At 57.9% G+C, this 24,942-nt stretch overlaps 2 protein-coding genes across 9 annotated transcripts in view; one reads left to right on the top strand and one right to left on the bottom strand.

Annotated features, from left to right (window-relative positions):
- Window positions 1-694, bottom strand: part of MRPL14 (mitochondrial ribosomal protein L14) — a 13,335-nt gene extending 12,641 nt beyond the window's left edge. For 3 of the 5 annotated variants that reach the window (XM_055571311.1, XM_055571313.1, XM_055571312.1), the window contains exon 1: window positions 545-668. The gene's annotated coding sequence lies outside the window, so the exon portion shown is untranslated. Of the gene's footprint in view, window positions 1-442 lie in introns of all 5 variants that reach the window. The other 2 variants (XM_055571315.1, XM_055571314.1) reach the window with 2 other exon arrangements.
- TMEM63B (transmembrane protein 63B) lies at window positions 45-24,942 on the top strand. 4 transcript variants are annotated; one of them, XM_055571297.1, is made up of 24 exons: window positions 45-283; window positions 6,536-6,718; window positions 6,988-7,067; window positions 7,353-7,391; window positions 8,353-8,443; window positions 10,103-10,140; window positions 11,081-11,223; window positions 11,322-11,373; window positions 12,084-12,192; window positions 12,767-12,837; window positions 16,713-16,793; window positions 17,259-17,382; window positions 17,969-18,102; window positions 18,183-18,320; window positions 18,461-18,614; window positions 19,873-19,979; window positions 20,195-20,281; window positions 20,454-20,519; window positions 21,688-21,850; window positions 22,441-22,546; window positions 23,523-23,690; window positions 23,915-24,030; window positions 24,151-24,231; window positions 24,537-24,942. In XM_055571297.1, exons 2-24 carry the CDS (start codon window positions 6,560-6,562, stop codon window positions 24,720-24,722), a joined length of 2,493 nt encoding a protein of 830 aa, XP_055427272.1. In that variant the 5' UTR covers window positions 45-283; window positions 6,536-6,559; the 3' UTR covers window positions 24,723-24,942. The 4 variants fall into 4 exon arrangements, with proteins under 4 accessions (XP_055427272.1, XP_055427271.1, XP_055427274.1 ...); XM_055571296.1 differs by having other exon boundaries at window positions 6,396-6,718; XM_055571299.1 differs by lacking the exon at window positions 45-283 and adding an exon at window positions 772-890.

Here is a 24,942-nt window from a genome sequence, read left to right as displayed (position 1 = left end):
GTCTTAATCCCTGGCAGATGCAGCCTCGGGTGAAATGAGAAACCAGGGAACCCCCTGGAGCCGGGGGAGCCACTCATCGGCATGACCGTGAAAGCGGTGGACTCACTCTCCACACCAGAGAAGCGCCTGGCAAAACAGTCAGAAAGTCATCTCAAGACCCAAGTAGGGAAAGGAAAGGGAGAACGAGAGAAATAAGACAAACCGGAGGAGCCGTGCCAGACTGATCGGCCTAGGCCACCTCGTGAAGCCTGGCGGCAGCCCGCCCCAGCCCCAGAAAAAGCAGGTGAGAGCGGGCCAGGGGCGCGGGGTCTCAGAGGCCCCAGAGAGCGGAGCCGCCTTCGAAGAGTGGGAGGGAGCAGGGTCCGGGTCAGAGGCCTCCCTCCCCGTCGGGACCCTCTGCCCCTAGAAGGCCCACGATCCCCGCACTCCGGCCCTTCCTCACCCACACCGGGGGAGCGCGCTACGGCTCCAGCCGGGAAGAAAGGAAGACGGGAAGCAGAAAGTCAGGAGCGTGACGTCCCTTCCCCCCATACACACTCCATACCGCCTTCGCCGCCCAGGAATATCCCGCCGCGGGCCCCACTGGCCGGGCGCCCTCTTCCCCCCCACGCGGCCTCTCGCTCTGCGCCTGCGCGGCGGACCCAGCCGGGAGGGCGTCAATCTGAGGGTGCGCGCGCGCCTTGCGTGTCCTGGCGTGGAGGTGTGGCCTGCGCGGCCCCGCCCCCTCCTCCAGCTCCCCCTCCCTCCTCCCGCTCCCCCTCCCCCAGACACTGCCGCGGCCGCCGCAGGAGCCCGGAGCTCCAGCCGCCCAGCGACTCCCCCTCCCCCTCCCCCAGCCCCGCCCCGCCCCAACCCGGGGCTCGGAGCAGGAGCCGAGTCTGCGCCTGGGGGTGAGTACGCGACCCTTCCCCAGCCCCTTCTCTTTTCTTTGAGGATCCCACCACCACCTTAAAGAAAAACCCCGATCTCAGCTGCGCGTCCCCTCCCTTTCAACCTCCTGCGGGACCCAGAGGTGCCCGGGGCCCGCGGGACCCAGGGGTGCCGCGCGCTGCCCCTAACCCCGGCACCATCCGGAGCCTATCGTGTGAGTCCTCCGACCCCTGCCTGGGGTCCAGAGGTACTCCGGCCTCTGTCCCCACCCCTCGAGAGATCCAAGGGGTGGGACCTCCGCCCCCGGTCCCCTAGCACCACTCTCCTCCCCACCTGACCCGTCCAGGTGCGCGTCCCCTCCGCGCCCCTCCGGGGTTCCAGCTGCGCCCGATCAGCCCGCCGCCGCGGTAGGGAATCTGCCGCCCCCGCCCCCGAGTTCTGGATTCAAGGGTCGCCAAGTCCAATGTCCTCGTTGTCTTTTTATCTATTCCCCGGCTCCAGGGGCCGAGTACCCCCGAAGCCGGCCCGGGGCAGGGGGTTCGGGCTCGGGCAAGGGCAGGGTTCGCGAGAGCTGGCGCGAGGCCGGCCGCTGCCCTCGGCCGGTCTGGGGACTGGTTGGAGGGCTAGGGAGGCGACTGGCCCCGGGAGCGTGTCCTCTCCCTGCGCCTCACACAGTGCAGTTCATTCATGAGCCGCCCGGGCCTGCGTTGGAGGGTGCGGTGGGGAAAGGATTGGCTCGCGGAACCGGAGTGGGGCAAAGGCCCTGTTGGGGGGAGGGGGCGTGCTTTGTCTCTAACCCTCCTTAACCTCCTAGGGAGGACAGTCCCAAAGCTTTGGCACCTTCTTCCCCAAAAAGATAAGGACCCTTGGGAAGTGAAGAGGAGAGGTCAGAGGGGCCGGCTGCCCTTGGGGCTCTGTGCTGCCACCTGCCTGGGTCCCTTGGGTGGAAGAGTGGCCGCTCAGCACTCCACTTTCCTGGAAGGGGGTGAGGGGGTTGGGGGCCGCACAATTGGGAAGACCAGGACTTCCTACCCAAGACCACTCTCCAGCCTCTCCCTGGGTCTGCATCCCCAGCCCCTCCTGAGGAGGAGCCCCCAGTCCTGCCTCCCAGGCACGTGTGAGGAGGGGAGTGGCCCTGCCAGCTGGGGGCTACCAGTGGGGATGTACTGGCAGCGTGATTATCTTCCAGGGTACCAGAGGGTCCAGGCCCTGGCATGCCCCAGGTGGCACATGCTGGGACCTGCTATTGGCTCACCCAGTTGGGTCTTGGCCTCTGGGAGGGGAGGGATGTGGCAAGGCAGAAGGCAGGTGGTGAGTAGCCAAGAAGCCCCTTTTAAACATCTTACAAATTCCCTCCAATTATAACAGTCTTGGAGACCTGGGTTCAAATTCCAGCCCTGCCATTCTTTAGCTGTGTGACCTTGACAAGTTACTTAACTTCTCTGTACCTTAGTATCAATATAAAAAGTATGCTCACTACCACCTCCTTACAAGATTAATTACGGGGATCAATCTAGATAGTACAGGTAAAGAGCCTGGCACCCTGCCTGGTAGTTGATCAATAAGAGCTCTCCTCTCTGAACTTCTGACCCATCCTGGTGTATCACCACCCTCCCATGCTCCCCCCACCCCCAACCCCGGCCAGCCTGCTGGGGATGGATCAGTTTGTTTGAAGAGTTTAGAAACATTCCCCTGTCACTCACTGGCTGAGTCCTGAAAGCAGTCTAAGCCCTTATGTCTCGACAAGAAGCCCATCTAGACTGAGGAGTTCTAGCATACTAAGTACTGTTTTATTTTGATTTGTACCAGTTCTCCACTAAACCAATCCCTTTCATTCCACACTTATTGATAACAATTGCTAATTTTTTTTTTAGAATCCATTTATGCCTTTAACTGTACTAAGAGCTTCACCTAAATCATCTTGTGTAATTTGCAAAACAACCACGTGACTGAATTATTATCTCCATTTATAGTTGAGGGAACCAAGGCCCAGGGTGGTGAGGTAATGTGCTCAGGTCAGAAGCCATTATCTGTCTCATCCTAGAGCCAATGATCTTAGCCACCAGGCTCTGTTGCCTGTCCCCTCCACCTGCTTCAAAACCCGAAATCACAAACCCAGGGAGCTAGAAGCAAGAGGGAAGGCAAACAGGTAGAAATAGGGTGTGGCATTTCTCCAGAGCTGTAACTGGCAATCCCCAGCCCCCAGCCTCCTGATGGAAGTGACTCCTCTGTTAGCTGAGGCCGCAAAGTGCTGTAGTTAAAAGCATAGACTTGAGCCAGGTTGCCTAAGTCCGTATCCAGATCTATCACAGACTAGCTGTGTGTCATTGGGAAAGTGATATACCCTCTTTGAACCTCATCGTTCTCCTAAGGTTGTGATGAGTAAATGAGATGATATTTATAAAGCACTTGGAACAGTGCTGGCATAAAATAAGAATTAAATAAGTATTTGATAAATGCATTCTTTTCCTATTACTTTTATCCTCACTTGTGGATACATTTTTGCCCATCTCTCAGAAGTTAGTAGGGATGGAGTGAGGATATTAATATCTATTTGTTACAGAGTGAAAGACTGAGGCCCAGGTTACATAGTAACAGAGCTAGTCTCCATCTTTATCTCCTCCCAACAGACCACACTGCCTTCCTATGATCCCAAGTCCTAAATTAAATCTTCCCTAGTAACTCTTTAAGAAAAAAACTTTTAATTTATAGCTTTCTTCCCACCACCTCCCCCCCCCCACATACACACACTTCTTGATGATAAAATAACCTTCAGTGAGCTAGAAATAAAACCCTCCATCACTCTCCCTACACCTTTCCAGCTAAAGCCTCAGTGTCAGACCAGAGAAATTCTAGGATACCACTGACTCAGACAACCCTGTAGAGTGGATGAAATGTCCCTCTCTCCCCCAAATATTCTGCCTCAGTCTCTTCCCTTCTCTCAGCTGCTCTCTGTGAAGGCTTTGAGAGCAGCTGCCCAGGGTGAAATTCAGCCCAGCAACCCCGCCTCCACAATTAAGAGCTTGGAGTAACCCAGTCGGCAAGCTGGCAAGCTGAGCCCTCAGCCCTGGCTCCACCCTTTCCTGCCCTGTGACCTCCCTATGAGTGGCTTCTCCTCCCAGGTCCCTGCTTCCCCCCCTGCCTACGGGCAGCATGCCCTGCTTACTTCAGGGTGCAGGTGGGAAGAGCAGCGTAACTGAGGAGGGAGTCTTTGTGACTGTAAAGAGGGAGGTGGCAGACGGACATGGTGACTTCAGTTACGAAAGCACAGACCTTGACCCTCACTACTCTCCGGGTTCCCTTATGTAGGAGCTCCCAGAATGCTCCACCTTCCTCCGAGTGGAGAAGATAGAATGGGGGAGGTGGGGCATGTAACTCCAGGGGTTTGTACCCATTACACTCTGACCTGGTGGAGCCTTGGAATTTCAGAGACAAACAGGCAAGGAGTCTGTGTGGGCTGGATCGATTTCTGAAATGCGTTTGAGTTGGGAGTTAGAGGTGGGGGGACTAGTATAGAGGCCCCCCAATTATTACAGCCCTAAGATACCTATACCTACCTTTAACCTTTCCTGGGGCTTTTTATATGTACATACCCAGGCTCCCAGACACACCCACATACACACCTCCACTTAGACACTAACAATTCTCTTCATTTCCAAGGATAGCCGTGTAGTCACCCAGCTCCCCACCTCCACACACACAGATACACATATCAACACAAGTTTACACACCTAAACACACACATTCTCTCAGTGCTCTGGTGTTCCCTAGCCCAAGAACACATAATGAGCATTCACAAAGCTTCTGCAGCATCCTGTTCTAGGCATGTCAGAAAAGCATCAAGGTGCCCTGAAAAGTGTTCAGGCTTTAAAAAAGAAGTTGACCTAGGTTTGATGCCCAGGTCCATTATTTTATGAGCAGTGTGACTTTGGGAAACTTACTTAACTTCTCTGAGTCCTGTGCCCTCATCTTAAAATGGGAATGACATTCCAACTCCAAAGTGTTAATGATTAAATGAAAAATGTATGGCTTCTTGAAACAGTGGGCACTCTATACATGGCACCTGCTACAGTTACTGAATTAATTTTTTTTTAAGGCAACATGGGCTGGAAAGGAAAAGGGAAGGCATAGGGCACAGGGCAGTTATTCCCTTAGCCTTCTTAACCCAGGCTTTTCAGAGACTCCCTGGAACCAAGTGAGATACACAGACAACCCAGCTTCTCCTCTGGTGCCTCTTGCCCTGCAGTCAAAATGTTAGGAAGAGGCAGCGGGAAATCTGGGATTGGCAGGTGGGCAGGGGAAGCTCTCTGAGCCGCCCAGGGGGCTGGGGGCTGCTTGCTTCCAGAGCTGCAGTCACCCTTCCTAGGTTTGTTGTTCTCTTTCTTTGTCTGGTTTCCTTTCTTCCCTAGGGATCCCCCCACCCCCAACAAAGCAGAGCTTCAGTGTTGTCAGCAGAAGGGGCCTCCAGGGGCCCTCCTATAGGACGGGGGGTGGGGCCACGACACCGCACCCACACATCTCCTCCACCCCAGGAGCCTCCCCAGAGCCCTGCCCAGCTGGTCCCCAGGCACTTCCAGAACCCAGGCATCAGGGCTAGCTGCCCCTTCCCTCCTCCTCCCAACCCGTCCACTGGGACCGTTGAAGGCTTGAAAGCCTGGCAGTGTCAGGGAAGCAGGCCAGAAGGCACTTCCCTGGCTACAGGGAGCTTGGGCTGGTTAAGAGGCCCCCAGGCTCATTCTTCCTTCCTTTGCCAATCAATGGAAAAGCTTGCTGCAGGGCACGGCATTCCCAGCCTGCCCTGCTCTGGGGGCAGGAGCAGGGCACGCTGGGAATTGTAGTCCTTACAACTCAGATGAAAAGGAAATTGGAAAGAGATGAGGAAACCAGAGGAGAGAAAGGTGTAGCTCCTGCCGTGGCCCAGGAAAAAGAATGAGGGTAAACAGGTGTGGCTGGGCTGAGTGAGACAGGTGGCACAAATGCAGAAGTCCTGCTTTTTAACAGACTTCCCACCGACCCCATCCTCAGACCCGTACTCTGAGGACAGATGGCCAACTTTAAAGTTGAACATCTCACTTTGAAGCCAGCTATACTGGGAAGGTGGTCAACTGAGTTGAAAACTGAGCAGATGAAACCATGCCATTGTTCTAACAGGGGTAGGAAGAGACAGTCAGGGTCAGGTAACTGGCTCCTGACCCATCTTCCCCTGGCCTAGAGACCCTTCCACTTAGTCTTGGATCTTCAGACCTAAGACCCCTCCCCATCTTCCCTCAGATTCAGCTCTGCCCCCTGCCTGAGACAGAGATACAGAGACAGAGAGAGCCAGTTTGTGTTTGGAGAGAACGGGTGTATGTGTGTATATGGAGGTGGTGGGAGGTGAATTGCTAGAGACTCAGAGCATCTTCCAGCTTAGAAAAACCGGTCGCCCCAGTCCGGACCCAGGCTGAGTTCCCCAGACCCAGAGCCCAAGAGCCAGGGAAAGTAAGTCTGTGTGACTCAACCCTCCCTTCCTGGGCCCTTATCTCCAGAGGCCAGAGCTTCCACCCACCCAGGCAGCCCGGTGATCTGTCCTCGCTGTGCCCTCCCCACGCCGACCCTGCCGAAGCCCCAAGCAGGCCCGTGAAGGGGGCAAGGGCCAGGCCTGGCTGACCGCTCCGCCCCTGCCCAGGAGGACCATGCGGCAGTAGCAGTCATGCTGCCCTTCCTGCTGGCCACACTGGGCACCATGGCCCTCAACAGCAGCAGCCCCAAGGACTACTGCTACAGCGCCCGCATCCGCAGCACCGTCCTGCAGGGCCTGCCGTTCGGGGGCGTCCCCACCGTGCTGGCTCTGGACTTCATGTGCTTCCTTGTGAGTGCCCACATGCCCCCCGCCACCCTTGGTACCACACCCTGTATCACAGCTGGCCCACACCCACCACTCTAACCACTCCCCCTGACTCCCCACGTGTGACTGCAGGTGGGAATCCCCATCACCCAGCCCAAGTTCAGCCTCGGACCTTCATCCCACCCAGAGTCATCCTTTTCTCAGACAAAAATCCTGCCCCTCTACCCTGCCCTCCTAGCTAGTCCAGGGGGTGAATGGCCTCCCATCCTGCCAACCACCCCCTCCTTCCTCAGGCACTGCTGTTCTTGTTCTCCATCCTCCGGAAGGTGGCCTGGGACTACGGGCGGCTGGCCTTGGTGACAGATGCAGATAGGTAAGGCTCTGGGACCCTCCCCTACCCTTACACACAGGCTGGTGTGCACACTTGCACGCCCACACACACACATGCACATACACCTTGTCCACGCTTCTCAGGGATAGAAGGAGAGTCAGCCCACTCTCATCCTCTTTGGTGGGGGCGGTGGGGGTGGGGGATGAAGAGGGACCGGTCCCAGAGCGGGCATGGGGGCACAGGGACCCACAGCTGGGCCTTGGTCCCCTGCCAGTCCCTGGAGACCCATCCCGGCCCCCGCTAACCCTGTCTGTTCTCTGTCCCCAGGCGCCGGCGGCAGGAGAGAGACCGAGTGGAACAGGAATAGTATGTGGGGCAGCAGCCCCCTCGCCCCCACTAAACCAGCTTTCCTTTTTCTTCTCTTTCATGCTTCTCTTCCTACCACATTGCCGGTGTCTCTTTTCCGTTTTCTCCTCTGCAGGCTCATGTTCGGATTAACGCAGGTGGTGTGCTTCGCAGAGCAGGGGGCTCCCCAGCTTGTCTCTGCCATACTCCCCCATCTCTCCCTCCGGCTCCCGGCCTGGGAGAAGCGGCTGCCTGTGCGCCCTGCGCGTGCGGGCATCTGCCACCCCAGTTGGCTGGGGTGGAGGAGCCATCTTCCTTGGGAACCCACAGGACAGTAACCCTCTTGGTTGCAGAGACAAGATTGGGCGTCTCCAGTGGCTTCTCACCCCCTAACAGCTAGTTCTTCCTATTCCAGGGTTCCCCGCTCACCTGCTCTGGAGGCCTGGAGGGGGGTGGCCAGAGAAGCTCTGAGCGCAGCCCTCTGTGTCTGTCACCGTCTCTGTCTATAGGCCTGGCATTGGAGTTGCAGTAGCTCTGGGGTCAGGGAAGGGGAGGGTGGGGGACACCTCCCAGCCCCCCAGCCCCCGGCCCTTCTGGGGCTCTCTTGGTCCAGCGTGTCCTTCCCCATCACCACGCGCCCCCCACCATTGCCCTGTGCCCAGCGTTGGCTCTGCTCCCCCAGCCCCCACTGGTCAGCTCCAGAACTGCAGGGCCCTGCTGACTTCCTTCAACAGTCATGGGGTGCTGATGAAGACTCACCCTCCCATCCTTCCCCCATCCCTGCATCAGTGCCCCCCAGGGCCCCTGAGGGGAAGGTGCGGGTTCAAGGGAGGCAGGGAGAGGGCAGTCACTCTTGAACGCTTCTGCCTCTGCGCTTTCTGTGCCTTGTCTGGAGCTTTGGAGTGGGACGCCACCCACTCCACCCGGCTCCCCAGGGACTCAGACTCACCCACTCTCTGATCTCTCATCTCCCCACCCCCAGTGTGGCCTCAGCTATGCACGGGGACAGTCACGACCGGTATGAGCGTCTCACGTCTGTCTCCAGCTCCGTCGACTTTGACCAGAGGGACAATGTGAGTGTCCTCCCCCCAGCTTCTCAGCACCCCCTCCTCCGGGGCATGGGTTCAGCAGCCTTGGCTTCAGGTGATATGGGGTCAGGGGTCTACGCAGTGGGGCCTTCTGCCCAGCAAGGGTGATGCTCGTCCGAGAGCCACAAGGTAGCACCCAGACCCAGAACTCCGGGCTCTGTCCTCCATGGCAGCCTCCAAACCAGCACAGGTTGAACATCTGCGGTTTATAAATGTCATTTTCCGCAGTAGAGTTCTGTGCCCCTCTCCAGTAAGCAATCCTAAGGATCCCTTTTTCCTTAGACATTTTTCTGGAAGTAATCATGAGCCTTCCAGGCCTGCTTAGCAAAACATGCAGAATCCATTGTGCTGCTCAGAGGTTGCAGGCTGGTGGCCCCTGGCAATCTGGGGCCAGCTGACCTGCTTGTAGATTGGAGCTGAGGGGCAGGGCCCCTGTAGACAAGGCATGTACCTGGGGAGGCATAGCAGACCCCAGGCCCCTTTAGATCAGACCCAACACTCTGGCATTACCTGTCTGGCCACCTGTCATTCTGCCAGGGTGAGAACTCTCACCCTGGTCAGAACTCTAATCCTCAGGCTGTAGGGTGGCCCTGGTCAGTCCAGCTTAGGCTGGGGGCCTTGGGAGCAGCAGCTCCTGTAGCCCCTGTAGCAGAAGAAGCCTGTCAGCTTCCTGAGTTGGACTCATACTGGTAAGTGACAAAGCAGGGGTGTCACCCCTCCCAGCCAGAGCTGTCCAGATGGTCCCCAGACTTACGGTCCTGTATCTTGGCTGGAGGGCACCTCTCTCCCCCATCCCATGTTATGCCTAGAAATCTCCCAGTAGGAAGTTGGGTCAGGGTCTCTTTGCCCAGCCCTTCCCCACATAGCCCCACCCTGCCCTGAGCGGGGTCTCTGTCTGAAGACAAGCCTGGGGGCTTGAGACCAGGAGATCGCCGCTCACAGTGACCCTGGGCTGGTCCCTCTGGGGTGTTCTTGGGGCTTCCCAGGTGCTGCTGGGGGTAAAGAACCGCCTGCCAATGCAGGATTCACAAATGATTCAGGTTCCATCTCTGGGTCGGGAAGATCCTCTGGAGAAGGAAATGGCAACCCGCTCCAGTATCCTTGCCAGGAAAATTCCATGGACAGAAGAGCCCAATGGGCTACAGTCCATGGGGTCACAGAGAGTCAGACACGACTGAGCACACAGAAGGTAGGTGGCAGGACCTTGGGCAGCATGGCCCACTCCTCTGCTCTTGGCAGCCACGTTGCAGACTCTCCTTGCAGAAGCTGCAGGTCTGAGGTCCCTTCCCCGGACCCCGGACCCCACCCATCCCCACCCTGGCCCACACTATTGCAGGACTTTTTCTCTGGTTCCGCTGCCCTCGGGTGTTTGCGGGGACCTGCACTCTGAGCCCAGGAGTCCCCTGGTGACCCCATGTGGCCTTGGTCCTTCTTCCTCCCTGAGGGCGGGCACCCCCGTCGCCCCTCTCTGGGATGAGCTGGTTTCCCTGGGGGCTGTGGGAGCTGTGACAAGGTGAGCCACAGCCTGGAGGTGGTCATGAAGTTGGGGTCGGGGGGAAGGGAGGCTAGAGGGGGAAGGGAGGCTCAGGGGCGGCGGAGGGTGGTGGGATGGGGGCACCAGCTGACAGTCCTCTGCCCCCCCAGGGTTTCTGTTCCTGGCTGACAGCCATCTTCAGGATAAAGTAAGTGAACGATCTTCAAGCTCTAAAGAAAAAGAGAAACAGCAGACCTGTCGTCTCCCTACCAAGTCCAGAGGCCGGCATCTCTGAGGGCCTTAGCGCTCCTAGCCAAGCCAGCACCCACCTCCCTGCTCCAGGGGCCCAGGCCCCTGCTGTTCCTCTGAGCTGGTCTCACTTGACCCCCAAACAGTCTCCTGTGCCCCCCAACCCCCGCCTGGGGGGCCTGCTCTGCCCTCAGCTCTCCTTGCCCCTGCCGCCCTGTGCAAGCAGGCGCTGGCGCTGCCACCTCAGAGCCATGTGCAGCCAGCGGGTAGGGGCAACAGGCAGGCTGGAGGCAGCCAGCCAGCTGCAGACAGGAGCCAGTATCCAGCAGGCAGAAGTCAGGAGATGGAGCCAGAGTGCGGCAGGCAGGCAGTGAGCCTTGAGAGAGGCAGGAAGCCGGGACAGGTCAGCACCACCACCGTCCTGGCCCGTGGGCCCCAGGGCTCCCCAAGTCTAAGGGGGAGCACCACTGCTTCCCAGATCTCCCTCTGCCCTCCCACCTCTGTCTCCTCCTGCCACCGTCCTCGTCCGCCCTTCTCGGGTTGTCCTCTCACCTCCGTTTCTCCCCATCCCTTGCTGCTCTTCCTCTTTGCAGTCTGTCTTCTTTTTCTTCTCTCTCTCTGTCTCTCTCCCCATATCCCTCTCCTCCTCTCTTTTCTCTTTCCCTCCCCTTCTCCCTGCATCCTTCCCTTTTCTCCCTCCCCTTCCCTCTCACTTCCTCCTCCCTCCCCTCCCAGGACACGGGGGACCCAGAGCCCCACCTCCCCTCTTTCAACCCCATCCTGCTGCCGGATCAGCCAGGGCTAGGGTGGACGTGGGCTGGGGTGGGCCAGGGCAGACGAGCCGTGGCCCCTCTGGCGCGCTGGTCCTCACCACATCTGCCTGTCCCCGGTGCCCGCAGGGATGACGAGATCCGGGATAAATGTGGAGGCGACGCCGTGCACTACCTGTCCTTCCAGCGGCACATCATCGGGCTGCTGGTGGCCGTGGGTGTCCTCTCTGTAGGCATCGTGCTGCCCGTCAACTTTTCAGGGGACCTGCTGGGTCAGTAAGGGCCAGGACCGGTGTGGTGGGAAGAGGAGGGGACAGAAGGGGACATGCCCTGACCCCTCCATCATCCTCTCCCTCATCCTACCCCCCAGAGAACAATGCCTACAGCTTCGGGAGAACCACCATCGCCAATTTGAAATCAGGGTAAGAGTGGGAAGCTGGTCAAGCAACGCCTGGGTCTGTGGGCAGAGTCTGGGCGGGAATGGGGAGCGGAGGAAAAAGGGGGGTATTGGGGGGAGAGGTACTGAGGCCGCAGAGATGATGGTGGGGCCTTGAGGGCTTGGGATAGAGCCAGAAGGAGAGGACCCCATGGAGGGCTGGCTGGTGGTGGCTGGAGGGCAGTGCACCCAGCAGGGAGGGCGTGAAGAGATGACCTCTGGGGACAGTGCAGTTGGAATGGGATAGTCTTGGGGTCAGGATGTGGGGTGTGGGGCCTGCCTTGGGAGGGTATCAGAAGACCCGAGTCTCTAAAGGGGTGCTGTACCAGGGTGGTTGTTTTTAATACTTATTTATTTTTGACTGCACTGGGTGTTCATCGCTGTGTGCGGGCTTTCTCTAGTGGCGAGCAAGGGCTACTCCAGTTGCGCTGCGCTGGCTTCTCTTGTTGCAGAGCGTGGGCTCTAGAATGTGGGCTCAGTAGGTGTGGCGCACGGGCTCAATTGCCCTGCAGCGCCCACAGCCTGTGAAATCTCCCCAGAGCGGGGATCAAACCGTGTCCCCTGCACTGGCAGGCGGATTCTTCACCACTGGACCACCAGGGAAGTCCACCAGGGTTTCATGAACACTGGCAGGTTTGGGGGTGTTTGCGAGTGTTCCCAGCCCTGGTGGCCCCACTCACCCCTCTGTCCCGCCAGGAACAACCTGCTATGGCTGCACACCTCCTTCGCCTTCCTGTACCTGCTGCTCACCGTCTACAGCATGCGCAGGCACACCTCGAAAATGCGCTACAAGGAGGACGACCTGGTAAGTGCAGCGGAGCCAGGCCCGCCCCCCAGCCCACCCTCCAGGGACTCTCCTGCTGAGTCCTAAGGTGTGGTCAGCCCCCAGGTGAGGCCAGCTGGTTTTGAATCCTGGCTCAGGAGCCCCCATCCTGCCGGTTAAGTCACCTCCCCCAGGCTCAGTCCCCTCCTCTGTAGGAGGTGAGAACGGTCCCTTTCCCAAGGTGGGTGGGGGATGAGGTGAGGCCGTGCATGGAAGGCCCTGGGGCAGGAAATGGCTGTGGGAGTGATTGTCCCTCTTCTCCTATATTTATTCCCCAAACCAGCACTGAACACCCACTCCATGCCACCCACCGTGCTGGGGCCTCAGGGTCTGAGGATCTGCAAGTAGCTCCCACTCCGTGCCCCCATAAGCCCTCAGGGGGCAAGAGGCCAGGGGGCTTTCACTCTGCTCACTGTCTGATTTCTATTAGAAACACCACCCCTGGCTTATCCCGAGGTCTGCTCCCACCCACCTGCCCCTCTCTGCTCCCCCGTTCCCCACCCCCTCTCTGAGGGTCAAGCCTCAGGAAGGCAAACTGGCCCCCTTCACTCTCCAGGTGAAGCGGACGCTCTTCATCAACGGAATCTCCAAATATGCAGAGTCAGAGAAGATCAAGAAGCATTTTGAGTGAGTAGCTCCTCCCCCCGTCCCCAACCCCAGGACCTGTGGACCCTTTACCTTCTTTCAGCTCCAAGAGCATCGTCGGAGGCCCCTCTACCTCTGGGGGGGCTCAGGGGCTGTGGTACAGGGTAAGGGGTTATGCTAAGGAAGAATTCTCTGACTCCAAGGTGGTCTAGCAGTTGGGCTGGACTTCAGGTCCCTCAAAGAGCTGGAGAAATACTTGAAAAATGAGTCCCTGGGCCTTTCCTCCTCCTGGCTTGAACCAGGTCATGGTTTGTTGACCCCAGGTCCACGGGCCCTTGAGGATGTGGCCTTCTCAGAATTGTGCGTGGTGTTCTGGACACTGTGTGCACGCGGACTGGCAGGGAGAAGGTTCTCAGTTTTCAGTGCATCCTCAGGGAGCCCAGGAGAGCTGGGCTGCATGTTCTCTGAGGTGCTTTTCAGCCAGAAGTCTATCTTAGTAAAGTGAAGGAAATTCACCTCCAGTGGCCAGAACAGTCTGTATACAGCATCTGTCCATCTGTCCACTCAGCGGTTGTTCTCAGGTGCTGCTGAGGTCGATGTGGTGGCCTGGGGACTACAGAAATGAGTGCAAGACCATTGAGTTCTCAGGGCTACACAGTGAGGAGGCCAGCTTTAGAGGCCATTCCAGGGTCTGCTTAGAGATTGGTCTGGGGACAGTATTAGGAGTTGGCTGGTGGTCTTGACTAGGGCCATTGGTGGTCTGGATCAGGGCTCGGTCTCTGGTGAGGATCAGGATTTAGTGAGGTCGGTTGACCTGGATGAGCAGTCAGTTGTTGTCCTGGATCAGGATGGGATTGGAGTCGGATCCCAGGCCCCTGTGTTACAGAATGACTGGTTTGTGACCAGGGTTTTCAAGTGAATCCCCTTTTTTATTCAACGTGCATTTATTGGTCACCTTCTGTGTGCCAGGCATAAATCAATTAGAAACAGGTCCTGCCCTCCCACAGTTTACAGAACAAAAGCTATAATTAGCTCATCAATCATTGGTCAGTATGAGAGAACAATTTGGGGTCCCATCTGGAGTTCAAGCTATACTCAGCATTAGGGGGCAGGCTGGGTCAAAATTAAGGACAGCGTGTGCTGAGAATTAAGTGACATCTTAATGTTACCATCCAAATGGAGTCAGCTGTTAACTTGTATAGACAAGTCCTTTAGTAACTTGTCTATACAAGTATCTTTTTTTTTAATTGACCCTTTCTTTTATTTATGTATGTATTCAGTTGCACGGGGTCTTAGTTGTGGTACGTGGAATCTAGTTCCCTGACCAGGGATTGAACCCGAGCCCCATGCGTTGGGAGCGCAGAGTCTTAGCCACTGGACCACCAGGAAAGTCCCAATAACAGGTCTCTTTTGAGCATCTTGTGTCACACTGGAGCAGGAACCTGGGGGTATGGCAGGAAGCCTGCCTGCATCTGCTTATATTCTAATAGAGAGAACCAGATGGCAAAGAAATGACCTTGGCAGGCGTGGGTGGTTGCTTAGAAGAAAACCAGAGCAGGGAGAGGGGTGGAGGGCGGGGTCATGGAGGGAGAGGGGCGGAGGGCGGGGTCATGGAGGGAGAGGAGCAGAGGGCGGGGTCATGGAGGGAGAGGAGCAGAGGGCGGGGTCATGGAGGGAGAGGGGCAGAGGGCGGGGTCATGGAGGGAGAGGGGCAGAGGGCGGGGTCATGGAGGGAGAGGGGCAGAGGGCGGGGTCATGGAGGATTGCTGTTTCCGATGGGGTGGGCACCCGGGGCTCTGACAGGGTGGCCTTAGAGCAGAGCCCTCTGTGCACTGAGGGAATGAACCCTGTGAGTCGAGCATCCATGGATCCAGCACACGTTTGTCGTAAACCTACTATGTGCTTTGTCCCAGGAGGACAAAGAAGAGCCAGACTTGAGTCATGTCCATGAGGAACTCACAGTCCAAGATGTCTGTTTCAGGGGTCAGTCTGTGGTATTCTTTAGGAAACAGCCCGATTGGCCAAAACCATCCCAATATTGTAAAGTTAATTATCCTCCCATTAAAATAAATAAATTTATTTTAAAAAATAAAGTAAAACTAACAGTCAGGGGGACTCCCTGGTGGTCCAGAGGTTAAGAATCTGCCTTCCAGTTCAGGGGACGGAGGTTCAGTCCCTCACTGGGGATTTAAGATTGGACACGCTATGCAGCAACTAAGCCCATGCACCGTAATTGGAGCGCCCTCACACTACACTGCAACAAAGACTCGATGCAGCCAAATAAATAAATTAAATAAAAATAATGTAAAAATAAAAAATGAAAATAATGTAAAAAAATTAGCAATCAGCCTATAAGCAGGGGGTTTGGGGAGACTGCAGTCCTCGCTGGAGTTTTTAGCATCATGGTGAGCATTATTTCATTGACTCATCCATTCAGCACAGCACAGTGACTGTTTATTGAGCACCTACTATGTGAAGGCTGTTGACCCAGCACCTGGGTATATAGTGCTGAGCAGGAGGCAGCCCTCATCCTTGTGGAGGCCCTGCTAGTTGTCAGTATCCGCCAGGGTCTGGGTTCCAGGCCTGGGGTCTATCTGGATTGGAGGACTAACCCAGAAGAATCAGGGGATAACCTGTGTGCAAAATCAGGGAACCTGCGTGGTAGGGATTAGGGAATTAGAGATTAGCTCGGTGAAAATGAGGACTTAGCCTGCCACAGGGCTGACAGCCCTTCCAAAGATGGACCTAAAATGGTTTGAGCAACAGCAGTATCAGGGGGCTTCCCAGGTGGCGCAGCGGTAAAGAATCTGCCTGCCAGTGCAGGAGATGTAAGAGACTTGGCTTCGATCCTTGGGTGGGGAAGATTCCCCTGGAGAAGGGAATGGCAGCTCACTCCAGTATTCTTGCTGGGAAATCCCATGGACAGAGCAGCTTGACACGCTGTAGTCCATGGGGTCACAATGTGTCGGACACAATTGAGCATGCACCCACTATTCTAATCCTATATCCAGTGCCAGGGGAAGAGTCCAGAGCCTCCTAGGAAGCGCCTTTCAAGGACACCATCCCAGATTTAAGTTCCCAAATTCTCATGGGTTTGTGAGATCCATCTTCTTATTTTAGAATCGTGTCTCCACATCTTTAACACTAGGTATTTCCTTCTTTAAATATTAAACAAACCAAAAAAAGGCAGGACCTCTATCTAGATTAGGGATTAGGATCAGGGAACAGTGTGTGATCAGGATGAAAACAGAAGTGTTCCTCCACGCAAGCTGTAAGCCTCCCTCAAGCCCTACTGGGTACCAGCTACTGAGAGTCTGGTCAGTCTCAAGTCAAGGTGGAGTCAACCTGTGCTCATGGTTAGAGGGTCAGTCTTAGGTCTGGGTTATGCGTCAGTTGGGTCAGGATAAAGGAGCAGTCTCTGGTCAGTGTTAAGAGGTCAATCTCAGGTCAGGTTTCAGGATCAACCTCTGGTCATTTTTGCACCAGAGACCATTCTGTAGCCCAGGGCTGTGGGTTGGTTAGGATCAGCTGATGGTCAAGGCTAAGGGTTGAACTGTCACCAGGTCTCCTGGGAACAGGGTTAAGAGGACAACCAAGACTAAAGGCAGTTTCTCTCCGCGTAAAGTCCCCAGCCCCAGACAAGCATCACACCACAGCTGTGGTGTCCCCAGCACCCTGGGAGTACGCACTCTCATCTGGGTCCGTGCCCAGGCTTACCTGTGCACACTCCCCCCATGTGGATGAACAGGAGGAGCAATTTCAAAATTTTATTCTTGGGAGCTGTCATCTTTGCAGACTCAGAAAGAGGGGGTTTGAATTGGGGCTGTGTGTCTTGAAGGTGATGGGGTCATGGAGGAAAGTTGGGGACAAGCAGGGGGCAGGGTCCCTGCCGAGGGTGATGGTGGACTATGTTTCAGGGAGGCCTACCCCAACTGCACGGTTCTGGAAGCCCGCCCATGTTACAACGTGGCTCGTCTGATGTTCCTCGATGCAGAGAGGTAGTGGGGCTGGGGGTGGGAGGGCAACATTGGAGGGCCCCCTGCCCACTGTGGGGGGCATCTTGGCTGCCACTCAGGAGTCTGGCTCCCCTTCCAGCTGTTTCCCAGGGCGTCTGATTTTAATTTACCCCTGGAGCGCTTGTCAGTTCAGCTCTAGAAAGAGCAAGTCCTGGAGATTAGAGGAAGGGGTTCCACTGTCCCCCCCCCCCCAACTCCATTTGAGGATGTACCCTTCCTCTGCTATAGTGTGAGAAATTTAGGCTATGGGAAGAACTTCTGGCCCTCAGGGGATGATGGGGAGACCCTGGGCTGGGGACATATCTGAACCATCACCCTAAGCAAACCCAAGAGCACAGTGGCTCTTGTCCTTGGGGAGTGGACTGCATGACCCCCGAGCTGGGCCACCTACCCATCCTCCAGCAGACCGAGCTGGGTGGTGGGTGACCGGGCGCCTGGGTCCCACAGAAAGAAGGCCGAGCGGGGAAAACTCTACTTCACAAACCTCCAGAGCAAGGACAATGTCCCCACCATGATCAACCCCAAGCCCTGTGGTCATCTGTGCTGCTGCGTGGTGCGCGGCTGCGAGCAGGTATGAGGCGTCCTGGGCTCGGCTCAGGCCTCAGGGCCCCCCGGCCAGGGTGGGTAGGAGGTCCTGGGGAGGCAGGTCACAGCGGAGACGGATGCATCTCCCAGTTAGGCCCGTTCCACAACCTCAGGAACACCCAAACACACAAGCAGGCCTTGCACATAAATACCCCAAGGTCGAGAGGTCCCAGAGGAAGCAGAGCTGGGGTGAGGACCACCAGCAGGGGCAGCCCCTCCCATCTGTTCCTACATCCTGGACACCCTAGTCCCGCTGTTGGGTCTGTTCCCTATACCTACAGCAACCAAGTTTTCAAAACCCAAATCAGAAGAGGTCAACCAAGAGGCCAACTTGCTGAATTTACTAGCTCTGTGGCTTTCGGCAAGTTTCTGGACCGCTCCGTGCCTCAGTTTCCTCATCTGTAATACACGGCTGCTTGTACCCACCTCTCAGGGTGCTTGTGAGGAGAAGCGAGTGAAGGAAGAGCTTAAGGCCGTGCCCAGGCTGCAGTCAGCTCTGGGCGGGGCCTCTGGGTGAAGGGAGGGGACTGGTGGCTTGACCAAGGCCCCACCTCACCCGTCCATCCTGGCAGGTGGAGGCCATCGAGTACTACACGAAGCTGGAGCAGAAGCTGAAGGAGGACTACAAGCGGGAGAAGGAGAAAGTGAACGAGAAGCCCCTCGGCATGGCCTTCGTCACCTTCCACAACGAGACCATCACGGCCATGTGAGCCCTGCCCACCCGCCCCAGCCCCGAGGGGCCGGCTGGGGCTCTGGGTCCCCGGTAACCGTGCCCCCCTCCCCCAGCATCCTGAAGGACTTCAACGTGTGTAAGTGCCAGGGCTGCACCTGCCGCGGGGAGCCCCGCTCCTCGTCCTGCAGCGAGTCCCTACACATCTCCAACTGGACCGTGTCCTACGCCCCCGACCCCCAGAACATCTACTGGTGAGCAGAGGGGGATGGTGCTGGGGTGGTTCCGTGGGGCCAGTAGGGGCCGCAGTGGGGCTGGGAGGAGACGGAGGTCCTAGGTGTCTCTGGGGTCCGGTCAGGTGTCCAGCCCCAGGGTGACGCCTCTGCCCTCCCAGGGAGCACCTCTCCATCCGCGGCTTCATCTGGTGGCTCCGCTGCCTGGTCATCAATGTCGTCCTCTTCATCCTGCTCTTCTTCCTCACCACCCCGGCCATCATCATCACCACCATGGACAAGTTCAACGTCACCAAGCCTGTGGAGTACCTCAACGTAAGGCCCACACCCCAGCCCTCCACACTGTGCGCCAAGACACAGACCCCAGGCCCCCGATCCCCCCAGCCAAGGGCCTGTGAGGGGCGTGGAACCAGTCTTCCTCCTGCCCAGTCGAGCTCTAGTCCTGCTTTTCCAGCCCAGCCCCGCTAAGAAGGTCCCACATGACCGTGGGCTGCAGACCCCTCTGTACTCTGTCCTCAGGCTTCCTGCCACCTTTCGCCAGGAGAGGCCTCCCTCGGTTCACACTCACCTAGAGAGGCTCCCCAGGAAGAGAGAGCCTGGGTCCATCCCTAATTAATCATGTGACCTCAAACCAAGTCCTTCTCCGCTCAATCTCTCCAACCAAAGCGTGAAGGGCCAGACCAGATGCTTGGCCTCCAAACTTGGATTCTGATGCCTTTTATCCAAAGAAATCTTACATGAAACTCAGTGTGGAAAAGCAAGGTCGCTCAGATGGCAGTGGTGGTGGTAGGGGGAGCTTCTGCTACTCGGTCCTCACTCCCCTTCCAAGCCTCCTGGGAACCTCAAAGTTCACGAGAAGGCACTTTGAAAATCACTGGGTGATAAGAGCATAATAGATAAGACCCAGGCTGCCTGGGTTCAAATCCACCCCCCACCCGTACTTCTTACTGTCTCATTTATTGAATCTCATTTTGCCTCCGTTTACTCATTTTTAAAATGGGGTAATACCATTATTGTAAGAATTAATACATGAAAAATACATGATCAAAAAAAAGACCATCATCAGTGCTTGGCACATAGTAGGTGTTCAGAAATGCTAACTACGAACACAGTTCACGCCGGGATTGTACAGATGGCCCTGCCCCAGAGGTTCTGGGCTTATTTATTCATCTGGCTGCGTCGGGTCTTAGCTGTGGCACGCTGGAGCTTCACTGCGTCACGCAGGGTCTTTCGTTGCAGCGCGCAGATTCTCGAGTTGTGGTGCACAAGACTCGGTAGTTGCGGGATGTGGACTCTCTAGTTGTGGCCCTTGCTCTCCAGAGCATGCAGGCTTTTAGTTCCTCTGAGGCATGTGGGATCTTAGTTGGCCAGTCAGGGATTGAACTTGGTACCCCTGCACTGCAAGGCATGGTGGGACTTCCCTGGTGGGAAGTCCCAATGTTCTGGACTTCCCGTGAGGCCCTGGGAGCTGGGGGGTGCCCAGGGCTCAGTGGAGGAGGGGGGCGGCAAGCCACAGCAGCTGGGCCCACTAGGCCGTCCCTGCCTGACACGTCCTCCCCACTGCCCGCTGCAGAACCCCATCATCACCCAGTTCTTCCCCACCCTGCTGCTCTGGTGCTTCTCAGCCCTGCTCCCCACCATCGTCTACTACTCGGCCTTCTTTGAAGCCCACTGGACACGGTGAGACACCCCCACACCACACAGTGACACTCCTGGCTGCACGCCCTCCACCTTCAGACCCAGGGCTGGCAGGGGAGGCATGGTGCCTGGGATCCTCACCTTGGGAAGGCCCCCTCCTTCCCAGGGGACCCTCCTGGGACTGCAGGAGCTTGGGGGAGCAGGCACGGGGCTGGCTCGCCTGACCTCTGCCCCCACCCCGTGCCCCCCAACCCCAGCTCCGGTGAGAACAGGACCACCATGCACAAGTGCTACACCTTCCTCATCTTCATGGTGCTGCTCCTGCCCTCGCTGGGACTGAGCAGGTGGGTTTCGGAGGAAGGGGTGGGAGCTGGGGTGGGGGACGGCAAGAAGGGAAGCAGCCAGGGGCTCCAGGTCTGGGGCGCGTCCTCAGAGCTCGTGGATGGGACTCTCTCCCCTCTGGTGTTCTGGCTACTCCAGCCCCAACACCTCCATCTCCTCTCCTCCCCTCCCCAGCCTGGACCTCTTCTTCCGCTGGCTCTTTGACAAGAAATTCTTGGCTGAGGCAGCTATCCGGTTTGAGTGAGTGACCAGGGTCCCCAGGGAAGGAGACCAGATTGGAGGGGTGGGCATTTCCCCCATGGGAGGGTGCAGCAAAGCCCCCACCCCTGCGGTGGAGAGGAAGAGGGGCTTATATCATGGTCAGGCATCCCAAAGGTCACTGCCCCCCCCCCCCAACAGGCTGTCTTGGGTGCATACATGGGATGTCCAAGGGTCTGTGTAGGGAACCTCTCTGGATTCTGAGGTCACCCTTAGGGTATATTTGGGGCTTTGGGGCCTATACTCAGGGGCATTTCTATGGTGGGCTCTGGGGCTTGTATCCTGGGACTAACCGTGAGAGCTAGAGCTTCACTCAGGGTGTTTGGAAAGGTCTATAGTCAGATCTTGGTTGTGCTGAAAGTCTCAGGTGCCGCCCCTTTGAGTCTCTCTGGAAGGCTCTTGGGCTCACACCTCACTCAGAATGACCATGGAGGACTCTGGGGCTCACACCTTGGGGTGTTTCTGGGGCACAAGCTCTGGGAACACCACTGAGTCTCAGGCTGTCACCCAGAGGCGTGACTGTGCAGTTCTCTATGGGGTCCCTTCCCTGGGAATCCCTGTGAGGGGGTCTTGGGGACACGTGCCATGGCTGTTTATGTGGGAGCAGGCTCTAGGGGTCTTGCTCTAGGCTGTAGTCATCTTGGGCTCACATTTGGGGTATCATGGGTACTGACAAAGGTCCCTGGGCTCCCCGCCTCTGAAGACTTCTGGGGGAGAGTCTCTGGAGCTGAGTTCTGGAGGTGTCGAAGGCTCATACTCTGGGGTTTACTCTGGGTTAAATTAAGATCTAAGGCAGGGAGCCTTCGGGGTGTTCCTGGGGCTCACAGGGAGGGGGTGGCCGTGGAGATCTCCAGAATCATACCCTGAACACTGGTCTCCTTAGGGGTCTCTAGCACTCTCTCCAGGGGTCTTTATGTGGCACAAGTTCTAGGGATGCCTCTGGGCTCACACACACTGAGGTTATCTTCGGCTTACTTTGGAGGCATCTGGGGGTTCACATTCAGGGGGTGCTGAGACATGGGTGCTTTGAGGGCTCAGCTGGAGGATCCACGTGGAAAAAGGCACCTTGGGGGTGCTGGCACGCTGGCAGTGGGCAGGGGGGCCTCTGGGTCCCCCAAGAGTACACAGCTGGAGCACTTGGTGCCCGCAGGTGCGTGTTCCTGCCGGACAACGGCGCCTTCTTCGTGAACTACGTCATTGCCTCCGCCTTTATCGGCAACGCCATGGACCTGCTGCGCATCCCGGGCCTGCTCATGTACATGATCCGGCTCTGCCTGGCGCGCTCGGCCGCCGAGAGGCGCAACGTGAAGCGGGTAGGGCCGCCCGGGGCTGCCGCGGCCCGCACAGCACCCCCTGGTGGCCCAACCGGAAACTGCAGCAGCCGTGCTAGAGTGTGGGGGGCCCCAAGGGGCCGGGACCTGGGGAGCCGAGTTCCATGGCCCTGAGTCTTCCCCTTCCCGTCTGGGGCCTCAGTTTTCCCGTGCGTACAGTGACATAGCGTAGCTTAACCCTGAAGGCCCCTCCAGTTCTGACAGTCTAGTGTTCTGTGATGGGAACTGGGAGAGGTCTGGATCTAGACCCAGGGTCCCTCTGCCCTAATCCCACACAGAGGGCTCTGGGCATCCAATTCCCAGGCCCACCAACCCGCCAGCCCCTCATCCCTCGAAGGCCCCTCCCCAGGCCCCATCACTGTACCCACCCTGACCTCTGTCTCAGCCACAGCCCCTCTCTCTCCATCGGCTTCGCCCTGCCCTGCCCTGGACACCGGGTTCCCTTTCCACCCCCAGCTTCTTTCCTGGCCCCAGAGTTCCTGTCCCTTTCCCTCCTCCCACCTGCCTGAGCCCCTCCAGTCTTCCCCTCCCCTCCCCTCCCTGAGCGACCCTCCTGCCCATCTCCCCCCCAGCATCAGGCCTACGAGTTCCAGTTTGGCGCAGCCTACGCTTGGATGATGTGCGTCTTCACGGTGGTCATGACCTACAGTATCACCTGCCCCATCATCGTGCCCTTCGGTAGGCACCGCCGCGCCGGGACCTGGGCCCTGCTCGGGGGGACCCAGGTTCTCTCCCACTCCACTCTAGCAAGGCAGGCCACCCGAGTGGACAGGGCCCTGGCTGGGAGACCGGCCCCTCGGGCCTCCCGCCTGGTCCCTGGCTCAGTCTGGGGCTCGGCCTGGGGGGGCGGAGGGTAAAGCCATCTCAGCTCAGGCTGGCTTCGGCCAGTGTGCTGGGTCCCTGGGCCACATCTCCCCAACACGGCCATATTCCCTCACACCAGCGCCTTCATGCAAGCGGGTATACTTGGACACAGATCACATGCCCACTAAGGAGTCCACACGCACACACAGTCATACACAGGATGCACAGGCACACTTGTACACAGCCCTGTATACTCAGGAAAGACCTTTGGGTTTCAGGGAGGGTTTGGGTCCTTACCTGCTGTAGCTGCACATGTGACCTCGTCAAGTCCCTCTTCTTTCTGAAAAAATTAAGCAGTTTCTCTTCACCCCCATCATTCCCCCATCTGTCCTTTCCCGTCCTTTCCCCCCACTAACACCCTAATCCGTTCACCACCCTCCCTGGTTATCGAAGGCTCCAGACTCCCAAACTAACCACCTTGTCCCCATTTGAAACGTCCCGTTCCCTCAACCTCCAGGAAGAGAGACCTTACCGCCTGACTTACCCTCCTCTGTTTAGGGTCAGGGATAGGAAAAAAACACGCAGGAGGGTGCTTGCTGACCCAAGCCAGTGGATTCCTAACAGTGAATTCCTGGTGAGGGGCTGCAGAGTGAGGGGGTTGAAGCAGGGGAAGCTGGGGTTCTGTGGTCCTGCGAGGGGCTTGGGGCTCTATTCTCTACTGGGCCTGGGGCAGAAGAAGTGGGGGGCCAACCCTCCAGTGACCTTGAAAGGCCCCAGGACAAGCCGTGACAGACACACGCAGGCCCGACAGCGCTGGTTCCGAGGTCAGGGCCGGTGTGGCTTCCCCCAGGGCTCATGTACATGCTGCTGAAGCACCTGGTAGACAGGTACAATCTCTACTACGCCTACCTGCCGGCCAAGCTGGACAAGAAGATCCACTCGGGCGCCGTCAACCAGGTGGTGGCCGCGCCCATCCTCTGCCTCTTCTGGCTGCTGTTCTTCTCCACCATGCGTACGGGTGAGGGCCGCCCCCCACCCTTGGGGGCCAGGGAGGGGCGGGTGGCAGAGGACACTCCCGCCAGGGTCCAGGCAGAGCAGGCCCCGGGGTGTCGCGGGCTGGGGGCCTGGGAGAAGCCGCAGCATATGGGAGTGTGGGACTGCGTTCAGGAGGAAACCCCTGGGAGGGGGGGCCCGGAGGAGAGATCGCAGCTCTTTCTCTGCCCTTTCCACCCCCCACCCCAGGGTTTCTAGCCCCGACGTCCATGTTCACATTCGTCGTCCTGGTGATCACCATTGTCGTCTGTCTCTGCCACGTCTGCTTCGGACACTTCAAATACCTCAGTGCCCACAACTACAAGGTAGGGGCTAGGGGGCAGGGAGGCGGCCAAGGGCGGAGTCCACGCGCTGGGGGTGGGGGGTGGGGAGCTGAGGGCAAGGGCCTCCCCCCTCACCCACTGACTCATTCCGGGCCCCTCAAGATTGAGCACACGGAGACAGATTCCGTGGACCCCAGAAGCAATGGACGGCCCCCCAATGCTGCCGCTGTCCCCAAATCTGCGGTAAGTGCCCCGCCCCCCCCCCTGTCCCCCCGCCCCCCCCCTCCCCCGGCCCATGGCCAGGCGCGGGGTGGGGGAAGCATGGCTTCCCCATGCAGCTGGGTGTCTTATCAGTCATCCAGGAGAGGGGGAGCCTGTCCCAGAGCCTGGGGATGGGGTGGGGATCTGGTTCCACCAGCTGGGGGCTCTGCTCCATGTACCCCCCGGAAGGAGAGTTGCTGCCCCTTCCCCCACAGGCCGGGAGATTCCCCACCCCCACCCCCTTCCCCACGAGGGAACGCTCACATTGCCCCCTTCTCCCCCTTCAGAAATACATCGCTCAGGTGCTGCAGGACTCAGAAGTTGACGGGGACGGGGGTCCTGGGAGCTCGGGAGACGAGCCCCCGTCGTCCTCCTCCCAAGACGAGGAGCTGCTGATGCAGCCTGACGGCCTCACGGACACAGACTTCCAGTCTTGTGAGGACAGCCTCATAGAGAACGAGATCCGCCAGTAAGGGAAGGGAGGGCCCTGGCGGCCACGCCCTGCCCCCGCCCGCCCGGCCCCCCACGGACACTAAAAACAAAACGCTAATAATTTATTAGATCTAAAGCCCCTTCCTTCCCCATCCCCTGCTTTCATTAAGGTATTTAAACCTGGGGACTTCACCGCTCTCTCCCCCACCACGGAGGGAGGGTGGGTGCGAACTCCCCCCCAACCTCAGTGAGGAGAGCCCC

Source organism: Bubalus kerabau, chromosome 3 (genome assembly GCF_029407905.1).
Source record: "Bubalus kerabau isolate K-KA32 ecotype Philippines breed swamp buffalo chromosome 3, PCC_UOA_SB_1v2, whole genome shotgun sequence".
Taxonomy (NCBI): Eukaryota; Metazoa; Chordata; class Mammalia; order Artiodactyla; family Bovidae; genus Bubalus; species Bubalus kerabau.
The sequence above is the reverse complement of the archived record's forward strand: the minus strand, read 5'-3'. Positions and strand labels throughout refer to the sequence as shown.